Source organism: Megalops cyprinoides, chromosome 20 (genome assembly GCF_013368585.1).
Source record: "Megalops cyprinoides isolate fMegCyp1 chromosome 20, fMegCyp1.pri, whole genome shotgun sequence".
NCBI classification, from domain to species: Eukaryota; Metazoa; Chordata; class Actinopteri; order Elopiformes; family Megalopidae; genus Megalops; species Megalops cyprinoides.
The window spans coordinates 26,670,001-26,688,203 of NC_050602.1; the positions used below are offsets into that span (position 1 = coordinate 26,670,001).

At 47.8% G+C, this 18,203-nt stretch overlaps 1 protein-coding gene across 1 annotated transcript in view; it reads left to right on the forward strand.

Moving 5' to 3' along the window:
• The window catches only part of LOC118795476 (ras-related protein Rab-6B), a 63,864-nt gene that overhangs the window by 26,949 nt on the left and 18,712 nt on the right, over positions 1 to 18,203 (forward strand). The window contains exons 2-4 of the mRNA XM_036553965.1: positions 2,497 to 2,555; positions 16,039 to 16,092; positions 16,531 to 16,636. Coding sequence (XP_036409858.1) covers positions 2,497 to 2,555; positions 16,039 to 16,092; positions 16,531 to 16,636 — 219 coding nt within the window. The remainder of the gene's footprint in view (positions 1 to 2,496; positions 2,556 to 16,038; positions 16,093 to 16,530; positions 16,637 to 18,203) is intronic.

The window sequence follows — 18,203 nt, forward strand, 5'->3', positions numbered from 1 at the left end:
ATAGTGTCTACTGTGTAAATGCAGGAGCTGAATAGAGGTCAGAGAATCGGGCCCAGACATATGCCATCCATCAATGAAACACTCCCTGCTTAGTGCAGTGTTCAGCCATCCCTTATCACGTATATGCAATTACCAGAGAAAAAAATGACACGTACCCTTCTCTGTCAATGATGGGACATTAAACATTTAGCAGATGTAACATTGGACAGCCATCACTCAGACGAGCGCTGCGGGAATCGGCTGGGCTAATCTTTGCCGGTCTGCTGCAGCTCCGTGGATAATGGCTGTGTGTGGAAACGTCTGCTCCACGGCGCGATGGTCCCTCTTAAAGAGATCAGCTGGTTTCACAGTGGTCGCGGTGCACACAGGGTCGATATCCAAAAGCAGGGGGTGGGGGGAGAGCAAAGCTAAAAACCATAAGTCTGTGTTTACCCGCACTCTCTAATAAGGCCTTATGAGCCTCGTTAATTCAGATCCTTTCTGCTGTAAAATCCAGAAGACCCTTGTCTTTGGGGAAATTTGCATTTAGATGACTTGCAGTAGGCAGCTACTCGACGTGGTTTCCACACAGTCCCCATCACCTCCAGCGGGACACCCCGCCGTGTCTCCCACACCCCACACACCCCCCCCCCCCGGGCCCACACACCTCCTTCTGATCCCCCTCCTCTTCACAGCTCCAACTCGCCAGCGCGTCATCTCCTAAATTGCGCTTTTTGAGGGTCGCGATTATCTTTTGGACCACTGAACGGTGATTTGGATGACACAGGCTGGGGAGAGTGTTTATCTTGGCCTGGTAGGCTACCCATTTATTTTTACATTATGAGAGGAGCGCAGTTTCATTGCAGAGCTGCTCCGTCGGCTGTGCCGGCGAGCTGAACGGCTACTCTGTGGATTTAAAGCTCTGCGTTTAAACTGGCATACAACAAAGAAAATGCAAATGATATAATGGAGGGATCACTGCTGTGGTATAGTTTAACTTTGAACGATTTTGCATTCACTCTGGCAAAATTTAACATCAAATATCTCAGACATTTCACCATCATTTTCCCCAAGATTTTATAAACCATCTTTCATCACGGCAAGCAATACATTGTGATCACAGCTGCAAAAATCCATGTTGTTGTTTTCATAAATAAGGTACAGTAACAAAATTAAGTTAGTATTTTCATAAGTGCAAACTTTACTCTCAAATATCAAATAATTTAAAGAACAGTTCCACAACCTTTCCCTAACTAAATAATGGACTGAAAATTTTACTCAGATGATTAAAATGTTCAGTTTGAAGAACATTTGTGGAAATGAACTTAAAACAGCTGGCTACTGGTATTCTGTTATAGCTCAATAATTGTAATATAATACTATAGTTTAATTTTGAAACTAACCAGAAAGTAACTGGCAGTAATGAGAAAATAGCAATACAACTAACTGGTATTTTATGTAGCAGCTGGTGTCTAAGTAATGACAGTGACCATTCTTAAATGGTTTAATGACAGTGACCATTCTTAAATGGTTATTTCCTTTATTCTTCTGAAGACTATATATTTTGCTGCTTGTGAAAAAATTTGAGTCGTCTGCCCAGTAGTGAGTACCTGTGTGAAGCACATGTACATGTAGCTAAATTATCATAGCATGTATCGATCCAGTGTGCTGAATAGCTTAAGCAGCGCATAGGCCAAGTTCAAGAAAGTTAATTTCAGGAGTTTCCTGTCTTTTGCAGCTTTTGCTAGAAGTAAACTTGAATGTAAAAGTCATGTTTTGTTAATGAATACAGTATGTAGCTTTTTCCTCTATGTTTGGAAAAATAATGGGGCAAAGTGACAGCTGACAGCCATTGCTGACATAGAACATGACTTCCAAATGAAACATGAGGCCTCGCTGTGGTTTTGCACGAAATGATTTATACGATGAATAATTTTCCATGTCTGTGCATCAGCTGCATGTGGATTTTTATGTTTATCCAGAGAAATGTTACATTTAAAAGTGAAGAGCTTTAGGGAACTGGAAAGTACTGTTATTCTCCCTGTCCCACCGCTCCCACCCCACGCTCCCTGCTGGCACACTGCTGCTGGACCCTCGGGCAAGGTGCTTAACCCACAGTTGCCTCAGTAAATATCCAGCTGTATAAATGGACAACATGTAAGAATCATGACCTATGTAAGTCTCTCTGGATGAGACCGTCTGCTAAATGACATTCATGTAATGTAATGTAATGTAATGCAATGTAATGTTCCATCATTACCCACTTTACTTGCAGGCTGCAATGATTCTCTGTCACTGATGTAACTCTCTGTCACTGATGTAACTCTCTGTCGCTGATGTCCATTTTACAGTAACACACCTCAGCTCCTGTTACAGTGGATTTTCTGAAATCTCCATCTTCCTATACAACATACAGCAGGAAACTGAATTTTCAAGAAGCAGATGTCAGAGAGTTCCTGTCTCACTGTCAAAGGTGAACATGTAGTGATTTAAACTCTTGTCTGTGTCCTCTCACAGTTGGGAAAACATCTCTGATCACGAGGTTCATGTACGACAGCTTCGACAACACATACCAGGTAGGTCCTTAATCAATATCTGACCCGATCAATACCTGTCAGTGGCTTATTGCTCCTTATTTCTGACATTATACAGGTCTCTGCTTCCTGTTTGAAACACTGCTGATCAACTGGTAAACAAAATTAATGGGACCATGTTAAAAGTTGTGTGCCCAGTTATATTGTTGCTGTGGCATACAATGTAAAACAGTCATGTAATAAGCACGTACATTTAGGGTAAAGCTTATAATGTATTTGTAACTGTATTCATAATTTCATTTATAACAAAAATTTTGAATTGATGCAGAGCTGAACTTTATGCAACACCACATATAAAACAGGGTGATTTTTAAAATGTATTTTTTATATAAATTATAGTAATTTATTCACAGACACAGTCAGGAAGGATTGACTTCCCAAACAATTAACTGATTGTTTAGCAATCACGTTTGCCTAATGTTACTCCTCTTCACAAGGAGTATTTTATGTGGATTTTGGCCCAGTTTGTCCCCAAAGCTGTGATCATTGAAAGTGATTGATTCTGTTAACTGGCAGCAAAAGTGCGTGAAAGAATGCTGTGCTGCCTCCCTCATCCCCTGGTTGGCTGTCAGGGCAGTTATCCGTTATTCCCTCCTCTGGACGTTAATTAAAACCTCACAGCACTGAGGAACCCCAGAGACCTCCCTGTTTGAGGAGTCCCGGCCCGTCCGGGATCATTAGCGGGACAGGATCTCTTTGAGGACGGATCACCGCCTCGGCTGCAGTGTCAGTCACTGCGGTGAGTGAGGAGACCTGCGGATAGATCCATCCAGCTCTGTGTAGAAAGGTGTTTATCCAGCATTGTTTGGGAGGGCTGGTTTACCAAGTGCTGTGTGGGAAGGTTAATTTAGGGTAGGGCTTTAACAGTCTTGTGCTCATACTCACTGGTGTGTGAGTATAATTAGCCAGATCTAACACTCATGCTCATTTAACTTGAATGGATATACTTGTAATCTATTGCACTGGAAGTCACTCTGGATAAGAGCATCTGCTAAATGAATATAATGTAATGAAGGTGATTTATCCAGAACTCTTTTGGAAGGTGATTTATCCAGCGCTGTTTGGGAAGCTGGTTTATCCAGCGCTGTTTGGGAAGCTGGTTTATCCAGCGCTGTTGGACTCACCAGCACTGATGCTGCATCAGCTCCCCTGCAGTGTGCTCTTGGCTTACACAGAGTTTCAGAGACACACCTTTGAAACAGTAACAGGGGCGAGAGAAACAGCACTACCCTTAAATTCTCTGAAGCTCCCCCCTGCCTGGCGTCTGATCCATCCCATCGTGATAGGTGCTCCTCCTCACCTCTCTCTCTCTCCCCTCTCTTCCCCCTCTCCCCCTCTCTCCCCCTCTCTTCCCCCTCTCCCCTTCTCCCCCTCTCTCCCCTCTCTCCCTACATTCAGTATTAAATTCAGTCCTTCCTTAGCATAACATTTACATTTCAGTCTAGGTTCAGCTCATGAAATGGAAAAAAAAAATCTTCAAAGTCTACGCAGATCACTGAGGAAGCTCAAAGCTGATAGCTCGGTTAGAAAGATGAGAATATATGATTCTGGGAGGTTAATTTATTCTCTTTTATATTTAATAAAGTGGGCTTTGGGTTCTCACGTTCAGGTGAAATGGGAGCTTAAAGCAGCGTTTCTCACTTAAAGCAGCGTTTCTCAAACCTCTTCTGGCGGCCTGCTGTCCTGTGTATCTTCTATCTATCCTTGCTGTTTGATTAAATCAGGTGTGCTCAGCTAATCAAAAGTGCTACTGATGAGTTCAGTCGGGTAGGTAGAGCAAGAATAGGCAGAAGATATGCAGGACAGTGGGCCGCCAGGAGTAGGATTGGGAAACGCTGACTTAAAGCATACAGAAGCCGTAAATCAGCACCAGAAGTTGATAGCAGTCCAGTGTGAATCTGGACCGCTGTTCTCTCTCCATCACAACTGCAGTTCTTCTGTCAGTGTCCCATCAGGTTTCTATTTAGGTATATCACACCACTCATTGCACTTGATCTGAAATCTGTAGATGTACTGTATGCAAGTTTGAAGGAGCAATTCATAGCAATGCGATCAAAGGTGTCCTTTTGTGATCTAAAAAGTGTTTTATGCATAGAGCTTCACAGGAGAGGAAGGCACTTCTTCTAAAAACAAAGATCTAAGAATGATCTGACAACAGCTCCACCTTCCTTTATGAGAAAGACCTGTGCGTGTAGTCTGCTTTGGTAATGCTGCATGAATTTTTATTTTTTCAGTTTCGTTTTTTTTTTTTTTTTGTGAAGGAGGCTGTGTGTTTGAAGAGGCGCAGGGGGAAGTTGTGAGACTGGCGCGAAAAAAGGGCAAAGAAAGTCCACCGCTCTTAAAAGCTGCACTCTCATCTCAGTGTGAATTATGAAATCCCTTTGGCAACTCGTAATCTCTGTCGGAACAGCAAGTCATTTTTCTGGTGCAGACGCGTGACCCGGTGATCACATCAAGTGAATTAGACAGAGGGGCTAATGCCACAGGCCCCCGCCTGTCCATCCCATAATCCCGCTCTGTGGACGCAGGGCTCCGTAGTGACAGGGAAACGCGTCCCCCTGTTTGTCTGTTGGTCTCTGTTTCATTTAATGTGAATCAGTGCCTCCTTCTATTTGCCCAAAGATCCCTCTCTGCCTCAGTGAGCCTGTTTAAGAACACATTGAGCTCCAGATCCACAGTAGTGGAAGGGCTGGTGAGGGTAAGAAGTCTGACCCCGCCTACCTGCAGCAAGCGCTTTAACTCTTAATATGCTCATGAAATGGTGTGAAGCGCGGTGGATCTTTGAAGTTGTGAAGTTGTATAGCATCTTTAATGAATTCCTTTGCAGGATATCAGGGCGCTTTACTGCGAGGGGAGGGCTAACTCTCCTCAGCTGAATCTGATATGTAGACCCAACCTGGCCGGTAAATGGCAGCCATTTTATACCAGAAGCCCACATCTGTTTGAAGTGAAAAGGAAAGGGCTAATATAGGACATTAAACAGCGGGGTGATCAGATGGCCTGGTTGAGAGAACCAGATTGAGGGTTTGAAAAGGGGGCATGGAGACTATGATTTTCAGTTTGTGGGCTGGGCGTCTTCTACAGAGCCAGACCTGAGCTTTACCATCACATTCAAAAGACGGCATTTAATTATTAGATGCTCTTATCCAGAGTGGCTTACATAGGTTACAATTTTATCCATTTATATAGCTGAATATTTGCTGAGGCATTTGTGGGTTAGGTACCTTGCCCAAGGGTGCAACAGCAGTGTCCTAGCAGGGAAATCAAACCAGCAACCTTTCAGTTTTTAGCCTTCCTCCTTACCCCTACACCACACTGCTGCCCCAACTCCTGTTGAAGAAGTCCCTGATGCTGTACTGGAGCTTGGCTCAGAGGGAAGAGCGCCCTCTTCTGTTCCCCCAGGTACACTGCAGAGAAGCAGTGGGAAACCTGGCTACATTCGATATGCATGGGTGAGGCAAACCCTCCCGGGCAGGAGTGCCTCCTCGTCAGCTGAGTGACAGTGTCAGGCAGAGGTGCAGCCGTGCCCAGAGCGATCTCCCCCCCCTCTCTATCAACCCCTCCTCATGTGGGCAGCCCCCAGGCACCAGCCACTTGCATATTTATGAATCACAATGCGTGGCACCCCGGCGAACACTATTTAATAACCGCTCGAAGGAGCACGAAAGGGCCAAGCGATTTAAAACGAGGGGATTTTTTTTTCTTCTGTTTTTTTTTTTTTCCTCGCGGTTTACCTTCAGGTGGAAGAGCCGTAGCGGCCGCTCTCAGTGCAGACAGGCTTTTGTTTTTCTGAAGATGATGAACGGAGCAGCTAGTTTGGTTTTTTTGTAGCTGATAAAGGCGGTGTGTGTGGGGAGGGCACGCCGTCCCCTCCCCTGAGGACCTCCCTGCTCACCGCTGCTCCTCCAGGCCAGCTGGTGCGGTGACAGGCGGCGGGGGCCTCGCGCAGGTGAACTCCCCAAACCCGCGGGCCTTAATTAAGGGCCTCACCCAGCGGGGGATCCACGGGGCCTGCTCACCGTGGGTAATGCTGGCGCCCTGCAGCTGTGCTCAGCCATGTGAAGGGTAGCTGAGTGTGTGCACCGCAGTGAAAGACGGGCTAAGGTTTCCTCTGCCCAGAGCTGAGGCCGGTGCCTCTGGGTTTGGATGGAGAGGCAGGACAGGGCTGAAGCAGCAAGCCTGTTTTGCCAGGTTGGTTACCGTGTGCTTGTGCTGCAGAACGTCCAGCTTCCCGCTCATCATGATGTTGAATGGAATGTGCAGTGTAACAGATTTTTTTCTGTAAATATTTGTTTCCGGCAGAGAGCAGCTCAGAAAAGAGTAAACAGGGATTATCTGGGTGGCTTCAGTTTTACCAGGAGTGGGCAGCCGTGTCGCTCTGCCTCCCTAAATGATCCATTCCCGAACACCTTGGCACATGTGCTAATTTGAACTAAGTGGGCCTAATTATGTGGGCAATTATGTAATTAAGAAGTGAAGCATACCAGAACTGCAGAGACAGAGGGTTTGACGCCCCTTGGCTAACGCTGTCTCTCTCATCTGGCTCCTCAGCATCTTGTGAACATTTTATTTTTCCTCCCCAGTCTCATTCCACATGGTTTACTCGGAGTGGGGTGGGTCAGGTTCCTGCTGAGGGTTTTTCAGAGTGTGGGAGACCATGCGTGGTGGGTGTGGGGGGGGGGGGGGGGGGGGGAGCATGCACAGGGGGAGGGGGGCGCTAGTCGGGGCTTGAATTATCCTCTTATCTCTGTGTGCAGTGATTGTCTGGGTAATTGTGCAGCTGATTATGGGAGACATTGACTTGACTCAGCTGTGTGTAAATGTGTGTGGGCAGACACCACAAACCCAGGGACACCCCCAAACGGTCCACCGTCTGCACCCCTCTGTGAAGCATGGGGTGGGAGAGTGTGTGGGGGCTGCGTGCCCTGGGGGGGGGGGGGGGGGGGCAGTGGCAGAGAGGCAGCAGTCAGAGGCACTGGGAAGGAGAGGGGCAGAAAGATGAGGGAAGGGGGCAGCACAGACACAGATGGGCGGTCCTGGGCAGGAGGGGGCAGAAGGATCATCTGCAGGGGAATTAATGGTTGGGGGAAACTGGAGAACTGGTCACAGATTAGGAACATCACCCATACAGAGGGACAGCACTGGGACATACCTGCAGCAATGGGGACAGCACACAGATGTACAGACGGACAGTGCATAGACATACAGAGGGACACCATTGGGATGCAGGAAGGGACAGCTCACAGACAGAGGGACAGTGATGTCAGGCTGCAGCTCTCAGAGAGAGGAGGCAGAACAGCCGAGTAGCAGCAGCTGCAGCAACCGCCCTGCCTGCAGCAGCCTCTCTCTGAGCTGTGCATGCTGCAGCAGCCTCTCTCTCTCTCTCTCTCTCTGAGCTGTGCATGCTGCAGCAGCCTCTCTCTGAGCTGTGCATGCTGCAGCAGCCTCTCTCTCTCTCTGAGCTGTGCATGCTGCAGCAGCCTCTCTCTGAGCTGTGCATGCTGCAGCAGCCTCTCTCTGAGCTGTGCATGCTGCAGCAGCCTCTCTCTCTCTCTCTGAGCTGTGCATGCTGCAGCAGCCTCTCTCTGAGCTGTGCATGCTGCAGCAGCCTCTCTCTCTCTCTCTCTCTCTCTCTCTCTCTCTCTCTCTCTGAGCTGTGCATGCTGCAGCAGCCTCTCTCTGAGCTGTGCATGCTGCAGCCTCTCTCTCTCTCTCTCTCTCTCTCTCTCTCTCTCTCTCTCTCTCTCTGAGCTGTGCATGCTGCAGCACCCTCTCTCTCTCTCTCTCTCTCTCTGAGCTGTGCATGCTGCAGCACCCTCTCTCTCTCTCTCTCTCTCTCTCTCTCTGAGCTGAGCATGCTGCAGCACCCTCTCTCTCTCTCTCTCTCTCTCTCTCTCTCTCTCTCTCTCTCTCTCTCTCTCTCTCTCTCTCTCTCTGAGCTGAGCATGCTGCAGCAGCCTCTCTCTCTGAGCTGAGCATACTGCAGCCGCCTGCAGACCCCAGGGGAGACGGCCAAGCTGCCAGTCAGCGCAGGGAATCCATGCGTGACTCAACCCACCTCCCAGCTCCGCGCTGACTCACTGAAGATGGCAAGAGATTACTACTATCAACAATAAGAAGCTAAATTCATTTACATATTTCTCGCTGATGGCGTGTTCTCTTGAGAAGCACGAGGCACTCCATCTCTGATTTATGGATCTGGCACTTTTTTTGTTTTTGAAAGTACTGGACGCACTGTGGATTTCTGTGGACTGTTTTTTGTGATGAAAAAGTGATTGTGTTAATGCTCAGATTTAACAAAGCTTCTTGTTCTTAGACTGATTGTTTGACTTCACTGAAGGATGTTGCTTTTCTGGCTGATCCCAGATCAGCAGCTCATTAAGTGTGGACCTGCTGCTGCTCCTCTTTATATGAGCCTGATCTCCATCACTGTTTTGGCCTGTCGGATGCCTGGGAGCAGAAACTCAGCAGATCCATCAATCCCTGTCCCTCACGGGATGCTTTCCAGCACTTCCTGCTTCCTGCTACAGCCAATTCTGAGCTCCGGCACTCCCTTTCTTTTTCGCTCCATTCCTCCCTCCTTCTTTTCTCTCACTCTCTCTTCTTCTCTCTCTCCTCCTCTCTTTCTTTCTCCTTCCTCCCTCTCTTCCACTCTCTTTGTCTCCTTCCTTCTCTTTCCCCCTTCAGCCCTCTTTTGCTCTAATCCCCTTTCATCCTCCTTCTCTCTCCCCCTCTTTCTATCTTCCTCCCTCTCTATCACCATCTCTGTATCTCCCCTCTCACTCTATCTCTCTCTATCTCTCCCTCTCTCTCTCTTTCTCTCTCTCTCCCGCTCTCTCTCCCTCTCGCTCTGTCCCCCCCTCTCTCTCTCTCTCTCTCTCTCTCTCCCACTCTCCCTCTTTCTCTCTCTCTCTCTCTCTCTCCCTCTCTCTCTCTCTCCCCCTCTCTCCCTCTCTCTCCTCCGACTCTGGCATAGCTGGCATGTTAAAGAGCAGATCGATGTGACCCTGGAGTGTCACGCTGAAATCCCGCAGTGTTCAGCCACACCGATAGACTGCAGCACCCCACTGCAGAGCCATGGGTCCCAGAGTCACCCCACTGCAGAGCCACGGGTCCCAGAGTCACCCCACTGCAGAGCCACGGGTCCCAGAGTCACCCTACTGCAGAGCCACGGGTCCCAGAGTCACCCTTCTGCAGAGCCACGGCTCCCAGAGTCACCCTACTGCAGAGCCACGGGTCCCAGAGTCACACTCTCAAATCTACCCCCCCCACCACCGCGAATCATCTGACGTCATGCTTTCTAAGTGCTCTGTGAGGCCAGCGCTGCTGTAATCTAATCAATGGAGCTTAATTAAACGCAGTGGGCTGCGCGCTGTTATTTGTCTTGCGAGAAATGGGTCTATTGATGTCTAATCGGCGAGTTGCTCTGTGCGACTTTCGGGCACCTATGGAAATAACTTTAAATGCGTCTCGCATCAAAAGCCAAGCTTACGGGCCCACAGGCCCTGCCTGTAAAACCTTTCCTCAAAGACAATCAGATATTTTCTTGTGCTGCATACATCACTGCTTGATGTTTTTATATTTTATTGATCACAACCAATATAGTTTTTACTGCATAAAGAGCAGAAACCACATTTAGAACTTGGCCTGTCATAACACAAAGAAAGACAAAATGCTCCAATGAAGACTGCTCGTTTTTCGTACTACAGCAGTGTTATAAAAACCATCAACCATCAGACCACATGTAGCCAAAGAGAGTATCATATCGGCATATACTGTGTGTGTGTGTGTGTGTGTGTGTGTGTGTGTGTGCACGTGTGTGTGCGCATGTGTGCGTGTCCATTATGTACGTCAAATTCATGTACGTATTAGTTGACCATTTTCAAGGGCATAATTTATCTGCTTCCCTTTGACCTGCATGAGAATGTCTACCTTTTTCCCACAATCCCTCGCTGCCTGCCTGTCCATCTCAGTCAGGGTATAGCAGGAGACAGGGGCTGGCAGCAGCCAGGTCAGGCTATTAAAAGGGCTGGATGGCAGTTGAGCACTAGATGGCCTGGGCCAAATGACAAAGTGCCCTCTGCATCTCCAGCACTGTTTACAACAGGGCAGAGACAGATGAAGTGGGCAAGCAGGGCACCCACGGGAAATGAGCCAGAGGCCTGGTGAGGAAAGAGGATCTGTGAGGGCACAGTGGACTGGGTGGCGGTGATGGCTAACAATAGCCTTTCAGCTAAACGCTGCTCAACATAAGGAAACATGTTACCTTGGTGTGCGGTGTTTGTTCAGATCCTGAATGGATGCATTGATTGACTACCAGCCACCTTTGAGGGGAGTGCCCGTGAGGAAACTCAGACCAGCTGGTGTTGTGGGACAGGGAAGTGAAGCCAGGCATCCACAGGAACGGGAATGAGTCAAATCGAGTCTCTTGCTCCTCTCTCAAAGACAAGCGGCTGGTGATGCCGAAGACATTTCTGCAGTGGAGGAGATGGCCTTGCCCTCCTGCCCGCAGGACCAGGAGTCCCGCCCACAAGATAACGCCGCTCTGCAGCAGCCAATCAGTGCTCTCAGCACAAAACATTACACAAATATTCAAACGAAAATTAACCTTGACTTCTCTGGGCTTAGCCTGAAGTGCTAATGTTAACTAGCAGACTGCCTGTTCAGTCAGTGTAAATATCACCAGTATAAAATCCTGCCGTTTCTCATAACGCTCAGTTACCTCTTTTTTCCAATTTCTCCTTCCCCCTCATATCTCATTACACCAGTAATTATTATGCCCCATGCACATTCCCAGTGCTCATCACGAGGCAGCCGCACAGGATCATGGGATGGCAGGTCGGGCGGCAGTGGTCTCTGTTTTAATGTGGAAGTGCGGTTGTTAAAAAATTGAAAAGGTCATGAATAATTTGTACATATCTGATTTTGGTGCGCGCTGTTCCCTGTGTGGGGTTCTATATTTAACACTAACTCACAGGAAGTCTAATTTCCCCATTCATCATGAAAATCATAAGCCTTTCTGCGCCGCTGGCTACGTGGTATTTAAGATTAAAGCAAAAGTAAAAGCCAGGCTGCCTTCCCTCTAAAGCCGCAGAGTTCCCTCATTCTTTTAAGAATGCAGACAAACGGGTTAGATTGGTGGCGTCAGTCATGCGTCACATGATCCAGAAAACTACATGATTAGCAAATCACAGTGTTGCACCAGTGCAGCAACGTTATGGGTACATCATCTTTCAGCTGGTTCCGCTTCATGAATGTAGAGACGCAACTCAAAATGATTGCTAGGAGATGCAGTGGTCTGGCGGCAAAAAGCTTTTTTATGGACTGAGGCTGAGGCCTGAGCGTTTGTGGAGGTTGTCGTCACCATGTGTTTTTGTGGTGAGGTCTGCAGGCTGTTTAACTGGTGGAAGAGGCTGTCCCTCTCTATGCAAAGGCCCAGCAGGGCACCCTCTGAGTAGCCAGGATCACCAGGGAACCAGGGAATGGCCAAGCCGCTGAGTCCCTGCTCCTTGCTCACTGGCTAAGCCAGTGTGACAGAGATGCTGGGTCTCAGAGACCCAAAGGCTGCAAATAAGTCGGGGACTAGTCTATGAGGGGCTAGGAGTCAAAGAGAAGCACTGGGAGTCAGAGAGATAGGGGATGGGGGTCAAAAAGTAGCACCAGGAGTCAGGGGGTCAGGGGAAGGTACTCAAAGAAGAGAGAGGGTCTGGGATTAAACAATTGATGTCATCATGATACTAAACACCACATCTGATGAAAACACAGGACACTGGTAGTTAGTGAATAGTGAAACCAGAGGGCTTTCCAGCTGTGTTTGAATTCACCATAAAAGATGGTGACACCAGTCAAAATGGCCGATCTCTGATGAGCACATACGGAGAGTGATGACCAGAATCACGTGGCAGATGTGGGATAGAGACTGCAGAGGCAGATTGATTACCCTGTGCACCAAAGTGTGACTGGGGTGTTAATGCTGTGTTTGTAGATTTAGTTAATTTTTCATTTTGCATAAAAATACAGAATGAAAAAATTATTATAATTAATGTAAACAACAATCATATCGCTATGCACACCCCAGACAGTCGCTCTGGATGAGAGCATCTGCTAAATGACTAAATGTAAATGTAAGAGGTAATGACAAGCATCGCTGCTATAGCACACCAACAGCATTTCCCCTTCACACTGCACTGTGCCTGCCACACCGTTACATTTTTATTTAGCTTTTGTTACCGGTGTTCATCACAAACCATCTTACTTACACATTCTATACCACCGGATAGTGTTAGCTTGGTGTGACACTGCTTCTCATTTAACTTTGATGGATACACTTCTGTTCTCTTGAGCTGGACGTCGCTCTGGGTAAGAGCGTCTGCTAAATGAATGCATTGGATAGATTCCTAAGATAAGTACAGTTCCGTGATGTCAGTCTCCTTCACATCCATCTTACCTGCGTTCAGGAAATTTAGTTCTGTTCCCGCCATTTCAATTCAATTCAATTCAATTAATTTTTATTTGTATAGCGCTTTTTACAACACATTCCTCTCTGAGGAAGCAGGACGAGGCTGGAGTCAGGACGAGGCTGGAGGCAGGACGAGGCTGGAGTCAGGACGAGGCTGGAGTCAGGGAGCGGAGGAAGGCAGCATTAGCCACCAGGCCTCTACTTTTATTCAATACAAATGAAAATGATGAAAAATTCAGAAGAAAATTAATTTCATTTCACCAGGTTGTCATGTACCCTGGCCCCAGTGCTGTGTCGTGCAATTACAAGAGGTTGGCATTTTCTGCAAACCCAAATCACACAGCCTTTATGATACAGCTCAGTTAATTAGTTTTAGCTTTCTGGTGTAGGATTTTCAGAGGCTTACTTTAAAAAAAAAAAAAATCATTTTCAATTATCCCCAGTGTGTTTGTGATTTAACACGGTGTCAGCATAATATAGCAGACATGCAGGGCCGTGCGTTGGGTCTGTAAAAGGCAGAAGCTGCTCATTATTTTCAGCAGGTCCATGCAGACTGATGCAGCTTTAATACACATCAGACCACAGAGGCTTCGAGGTGCTGCCCATGAATCAGGGCTGACTAATTAGAAAAGCACATGGTGTCTGAACGCAGCCAACATCGGTGGGGACTCTCAGGAAGAAGAAGCAGACCCTATCCTTGCTATAGCAATGTTCTGTTTGCCTCACATTACGTTATTGTCATTTAGCAGACATTCTTATCCAGAGTGACTTACATCGGTTACAGTGTCTTACATGTTACCCATTTATATAGTTGGATATTTACTGAGGTAGTTGTGGGTTAAAAACGTTGCCCAGGGGTATGGCAACAGTGCCCCAGTGGGTAGTTGAATTAGCAACCTTTTGGTTACCAGATCTGCTCCTCAACCACTATGCCACATGCAGGTGATGTTGCCATGACATTGATGCTTTGATATGCCGCCACAAGCATGCTGGTGCTGGCCGAGGCTCAACCACTCAGAGCGGGTTGGGTGTAAAAGGACGTTTGGAGCTGCTAGTGGTGTGCTGCGCTGCTTACATAAAATAGCGGGGTGACCAGATGGCCTGATTGAGAGAACCAGTTCCAGGGTTTGGCAAGGAGGCATGGAGACAGGGGAGGCTATGGTCTGTTTGTAGGCTGGGCCTGTTCAGCAGAGTCAGGCCTGAGGTTTACCATCGCATTCAGGAGAAGGCATCTCATTACTGCCATTTATCGAGTGTGACTCACATTACAACTTTATCCATTTATACAGCTGAATTTTTGCCAGGGCAATTGTGGGTTGGGTAGCTTGCCCAGGGGTACAGCAGTGCCCCAGTGAGGAATTGGACCAGCAACCTTTTGATTATAAGCCCTTCTCCTTACCACTGCTCCATACCCAGCTATCCGGCGAGAGGCTGCTGGTGAACCTGGCTGGCTTCCCTTCCATGTTGTTGTTATCAGTAATTGTGTTTGTCAGATGGGGGCCTTATCATCCTCAACAAGATTATCCACAAAGGCCGTCTCCCTCCGAAGCAGACATGGGCCACTGGACTCTCTCATTCGCTGTGGGGTATTCACTGGCTCAACTCCGTCCTGGAGCAGGACCTCAATCAATAACCCCTCTGCCTCCCTCTCTACCTCACTGCTCGTAAAGCCGGGTCTCTCTGACAGAGAGGGAGAGAGAGAATGAGAGTGAAAGTGAGAGAGACAGAAAAGGAGAGAGAGGCAGAGAGAGAGAGAGAGAAAGCGAGAGAGAGAGAGAGAGAGAGGGAGGGAGAGAGAGAGAGGGAGGGAGAGAGAGAGAGAGAGAGAGAGAGGAGAGAGAGAGAGACAGAGAGAGAGAGAGTGAGAGAGAGAGAGAGAGAGAGAGAGACAGAGAGACAGAGAGAGAGGAGAGAGAGGGGGAGAGAGAGAGAGAGAGAGAGAGAGAGAGAGAGACAGAAAAGGAGAGAGAGGCAGAGAGAGAGGAGAGAGAGGGAGAGAGAGAGACAGAGAGAGAGCGGTTCTGGGTCTCTGTGTTCTCCATCTCCCCCTCTGAACAGGAGGGCTTAAGCTCTCTCAAATCCCTGCTGAATTTGTGCACTGCAGAGTATTTCAGGAAGTTTGAAAAGACTTTCCACAGTTATATGGAGGCCCTGAATCTGAATTCACACGTTGTCTCACACTCTCGGTACGGCTGAGAGGAGAGCACAGGGGTAGACACACTGCCAAACAAAGAAAAGAACTTTGTCTGTTCCACCCACATGCCATAATTCACGGCCGACGGACAGCTCAGGACATTGCAGGAACGATTTGTCCGTCTTCAGATGGCCTTCGGTATTGTGGAAGACCATCCATGCCTGTTTTCTAAGGAGAACACGCAGGCCACCTTCTGGGGTTCGTTCAGCATTTCAAGGTCGTCATTACGCTCAGAGGTTTACCACCAGAAACAAACGCTAATCAGCAGCAATTAGACACGGGACCTGGCCTTTCAGCTCCACATCGCTGGTGTGTCACCGCGAGGGTGATTACACTGCCGTGTCCTTCGTTAGGGGGTTGTGCGGCGGCGTGTAACTCAGAACCCCGTTACGTGTGTAATGAGGATCTTGCTGTCACAGTAAAAGTGGGCGTGGCCGTGTCCATGACAACCTCGATGGCAGGAGATCTTGCAGAGTGGGTCACACAGCTGCTTTGGGACTGTCAACACGGCCACTCTGTGAAAGTGGCCGTTCAAAGCCAGTAATCAGAAATTAATAACGATGAGAATGGCTTTCATACCAATGGTGGTACACTGTCAGTGTTGTACAAAGCAGACATCATTCAAATCAAAACCCCTTTACAATTGCCTGTCATATGAATTCAGTATTCCTAAATTTCCCATAATTCTCTGTGTTTTTTGGTAGTATTTACCAGGTTGTTTTCAGTTTGAAATGTGCAGTGCTGTGAATAGACGAGATGAAGATGTTGAGCATATGTTGCTGATTTGATGTTCATTCTCTTACCCATCACAGGCAACCATTGGAATCGACTTCCTTTCAAAAACAATGTACCTTGAAGACCGAACAGTGAGTACTTTTTACCAGCCTAAAACAGACGGCGGATGTAACATGCTCATAATCTAATGCCTCCATTACCAGTAATGAGGAATGTTCCCCTTAACATTTGTCTTTATGGGTAAACATTTCAGGGTGTTCCTTAAAATCCCATGGACTCTTTCCATCTTTCTTCGTTGATGTAGCCCTTATTAGTGAAAAACTGCATCAGCCTTAACCCTGCAAGCTCTGAAATCTGCCGTCCATCAGCTTTTATTGTGATTTTACTTCATGAAGTGTAAGATACAGAAACATATAAAATGAAGAAACATATAAAACATAAATGTTTACATTTCATAATTTGTCCAACAATGCCTGATTCCATATCAGAATTATTTTTGCGTAAGCAGGGTAAATAGCCTGATTGTTTAAAGATTGTTTTAAGAGGAAAGAGTTTGCGCCTGCCCCCAGGTGCGGCTGCAGCTGTGGGACACTGCAGGACAGGAGCGTTTCCGCAGCCTCATCCCCAGCTACATCCGCGACTCCACCGTGGCCGTGGTGGTGTATGACATCACAAGTGAGTGCGCCTGCACGTGCATGCTCTCTCGCTCACACGCACACACTCACACACACACACAATCACACACTTAAACACAGGCCATGGCATGCTTTCACTCACACACTTAAACATAAGCATGCATACAGCGCTGGACTCCTGTGTTACACCTACCCATCACCTATGCTCTTGCATGTCGGTTCTATTATACGCACTGTGGACACAAAGACATCACAAATCTTCCAAAGCATGTCTCTGTGCTCAGACATTATTTCCCAACTCTCAGCGCTTTAATGTGTGCTTTGAATCCTGCCTTTCTGGCTTGCCTCTTTATTCTTTACTGTTCTGGAAACATCCGTCACTATTACATGCCTCAGCACAGCAGCCCTGACCACCGCTGGCAGCGCCCGCCTCTTTTGTCTGATGTTCTCCGTGTGGCATCGGAGGCCAGCTGGCTGGTGCTCGTACTCTGATTCAAACTGACTTTATGATTGCTGGGAGCTCCTCTGAGAACGCTTCCTTCGACGAGTAGCCGAGGGGAGACTGGAGCAGTAACCCGTTCCCGTTGCGTCTGTTTGCGAAAGCCTTTGGAGAAAGAGAAGCAGTTCAGACCGAGGCAGCGTTCCTCGCGGTTGGCTCCGCAGTCGGACAGCGGTCGTACCGCAGAGCTGTTCTACATGCTCAATGTCAAAATTCTGCTGCTCTCTGCATAATCAACGCGGATGTTTGCGGGGGGACGTGGGGGGGGTGCTCCTTGTTCTCCATGCCTGTCCTTCACGTTCCACCCCCACCATCGGAACCCCATAAATCAGCCCCAGAGGGGTCTCCTCCCCGCAATGAGAACGGACAGCTTTATTGTCTCCAAATCCCACCGTAGCGATCAGGGCTGCGCTTTAATACATCGGCAGGAAAAAGAAATGGGGCCACTTAAATATGTGGGGGCCCCTGGGGGAGATGAATTGCAAACATAATTTTACAGGCAAACATAGATGCTGTGTTAAAGACAGAGTGTACTTTCCCTGTGAAGCAAAGCCTGGCCTCTCCTAACAGACGGGAGCACTGTGGTAAACCCAGGTGGCCATGGTGTTAAAGGCCACACATTGACGTGGACTGAAATATCTGTCTGTAAAGCATTTTTCTCTATATTTTACCATATGTCTGTAAAGCATACTTCTGTGTACCCTACAATATATATAACCAGGTAATACCATATACCACACAACACATTACCATACAAAACATTCCTTTAATTTAGAAGAGTTCAAAGTGTACAGTACAGACCCGGCCCGAGGGGGGGGGGGGGGGGCGTTTACTTAGGGATGCATTGCACCCCCAGACGGACCTCAGTGCACTCCCAGTTGTCTCCTTGTATCCTGATATCTACACAGTATTTATGCACTTTTTGTGCACCCCCGTGGATTGCAGTTGCACCCCTCTGTATTTGGACCGCAGAAGGACCGGGCTGATAAAATCATATAGAAAGACACAGGAGGAACTCAAACACAGGACGTGTGTTTGAGTTCCTCCTGTGCCTGTGTTTGAGTTCCTCCTGTGTCTTTCTATATGATTTTATCAGCCTGGTCCTCCA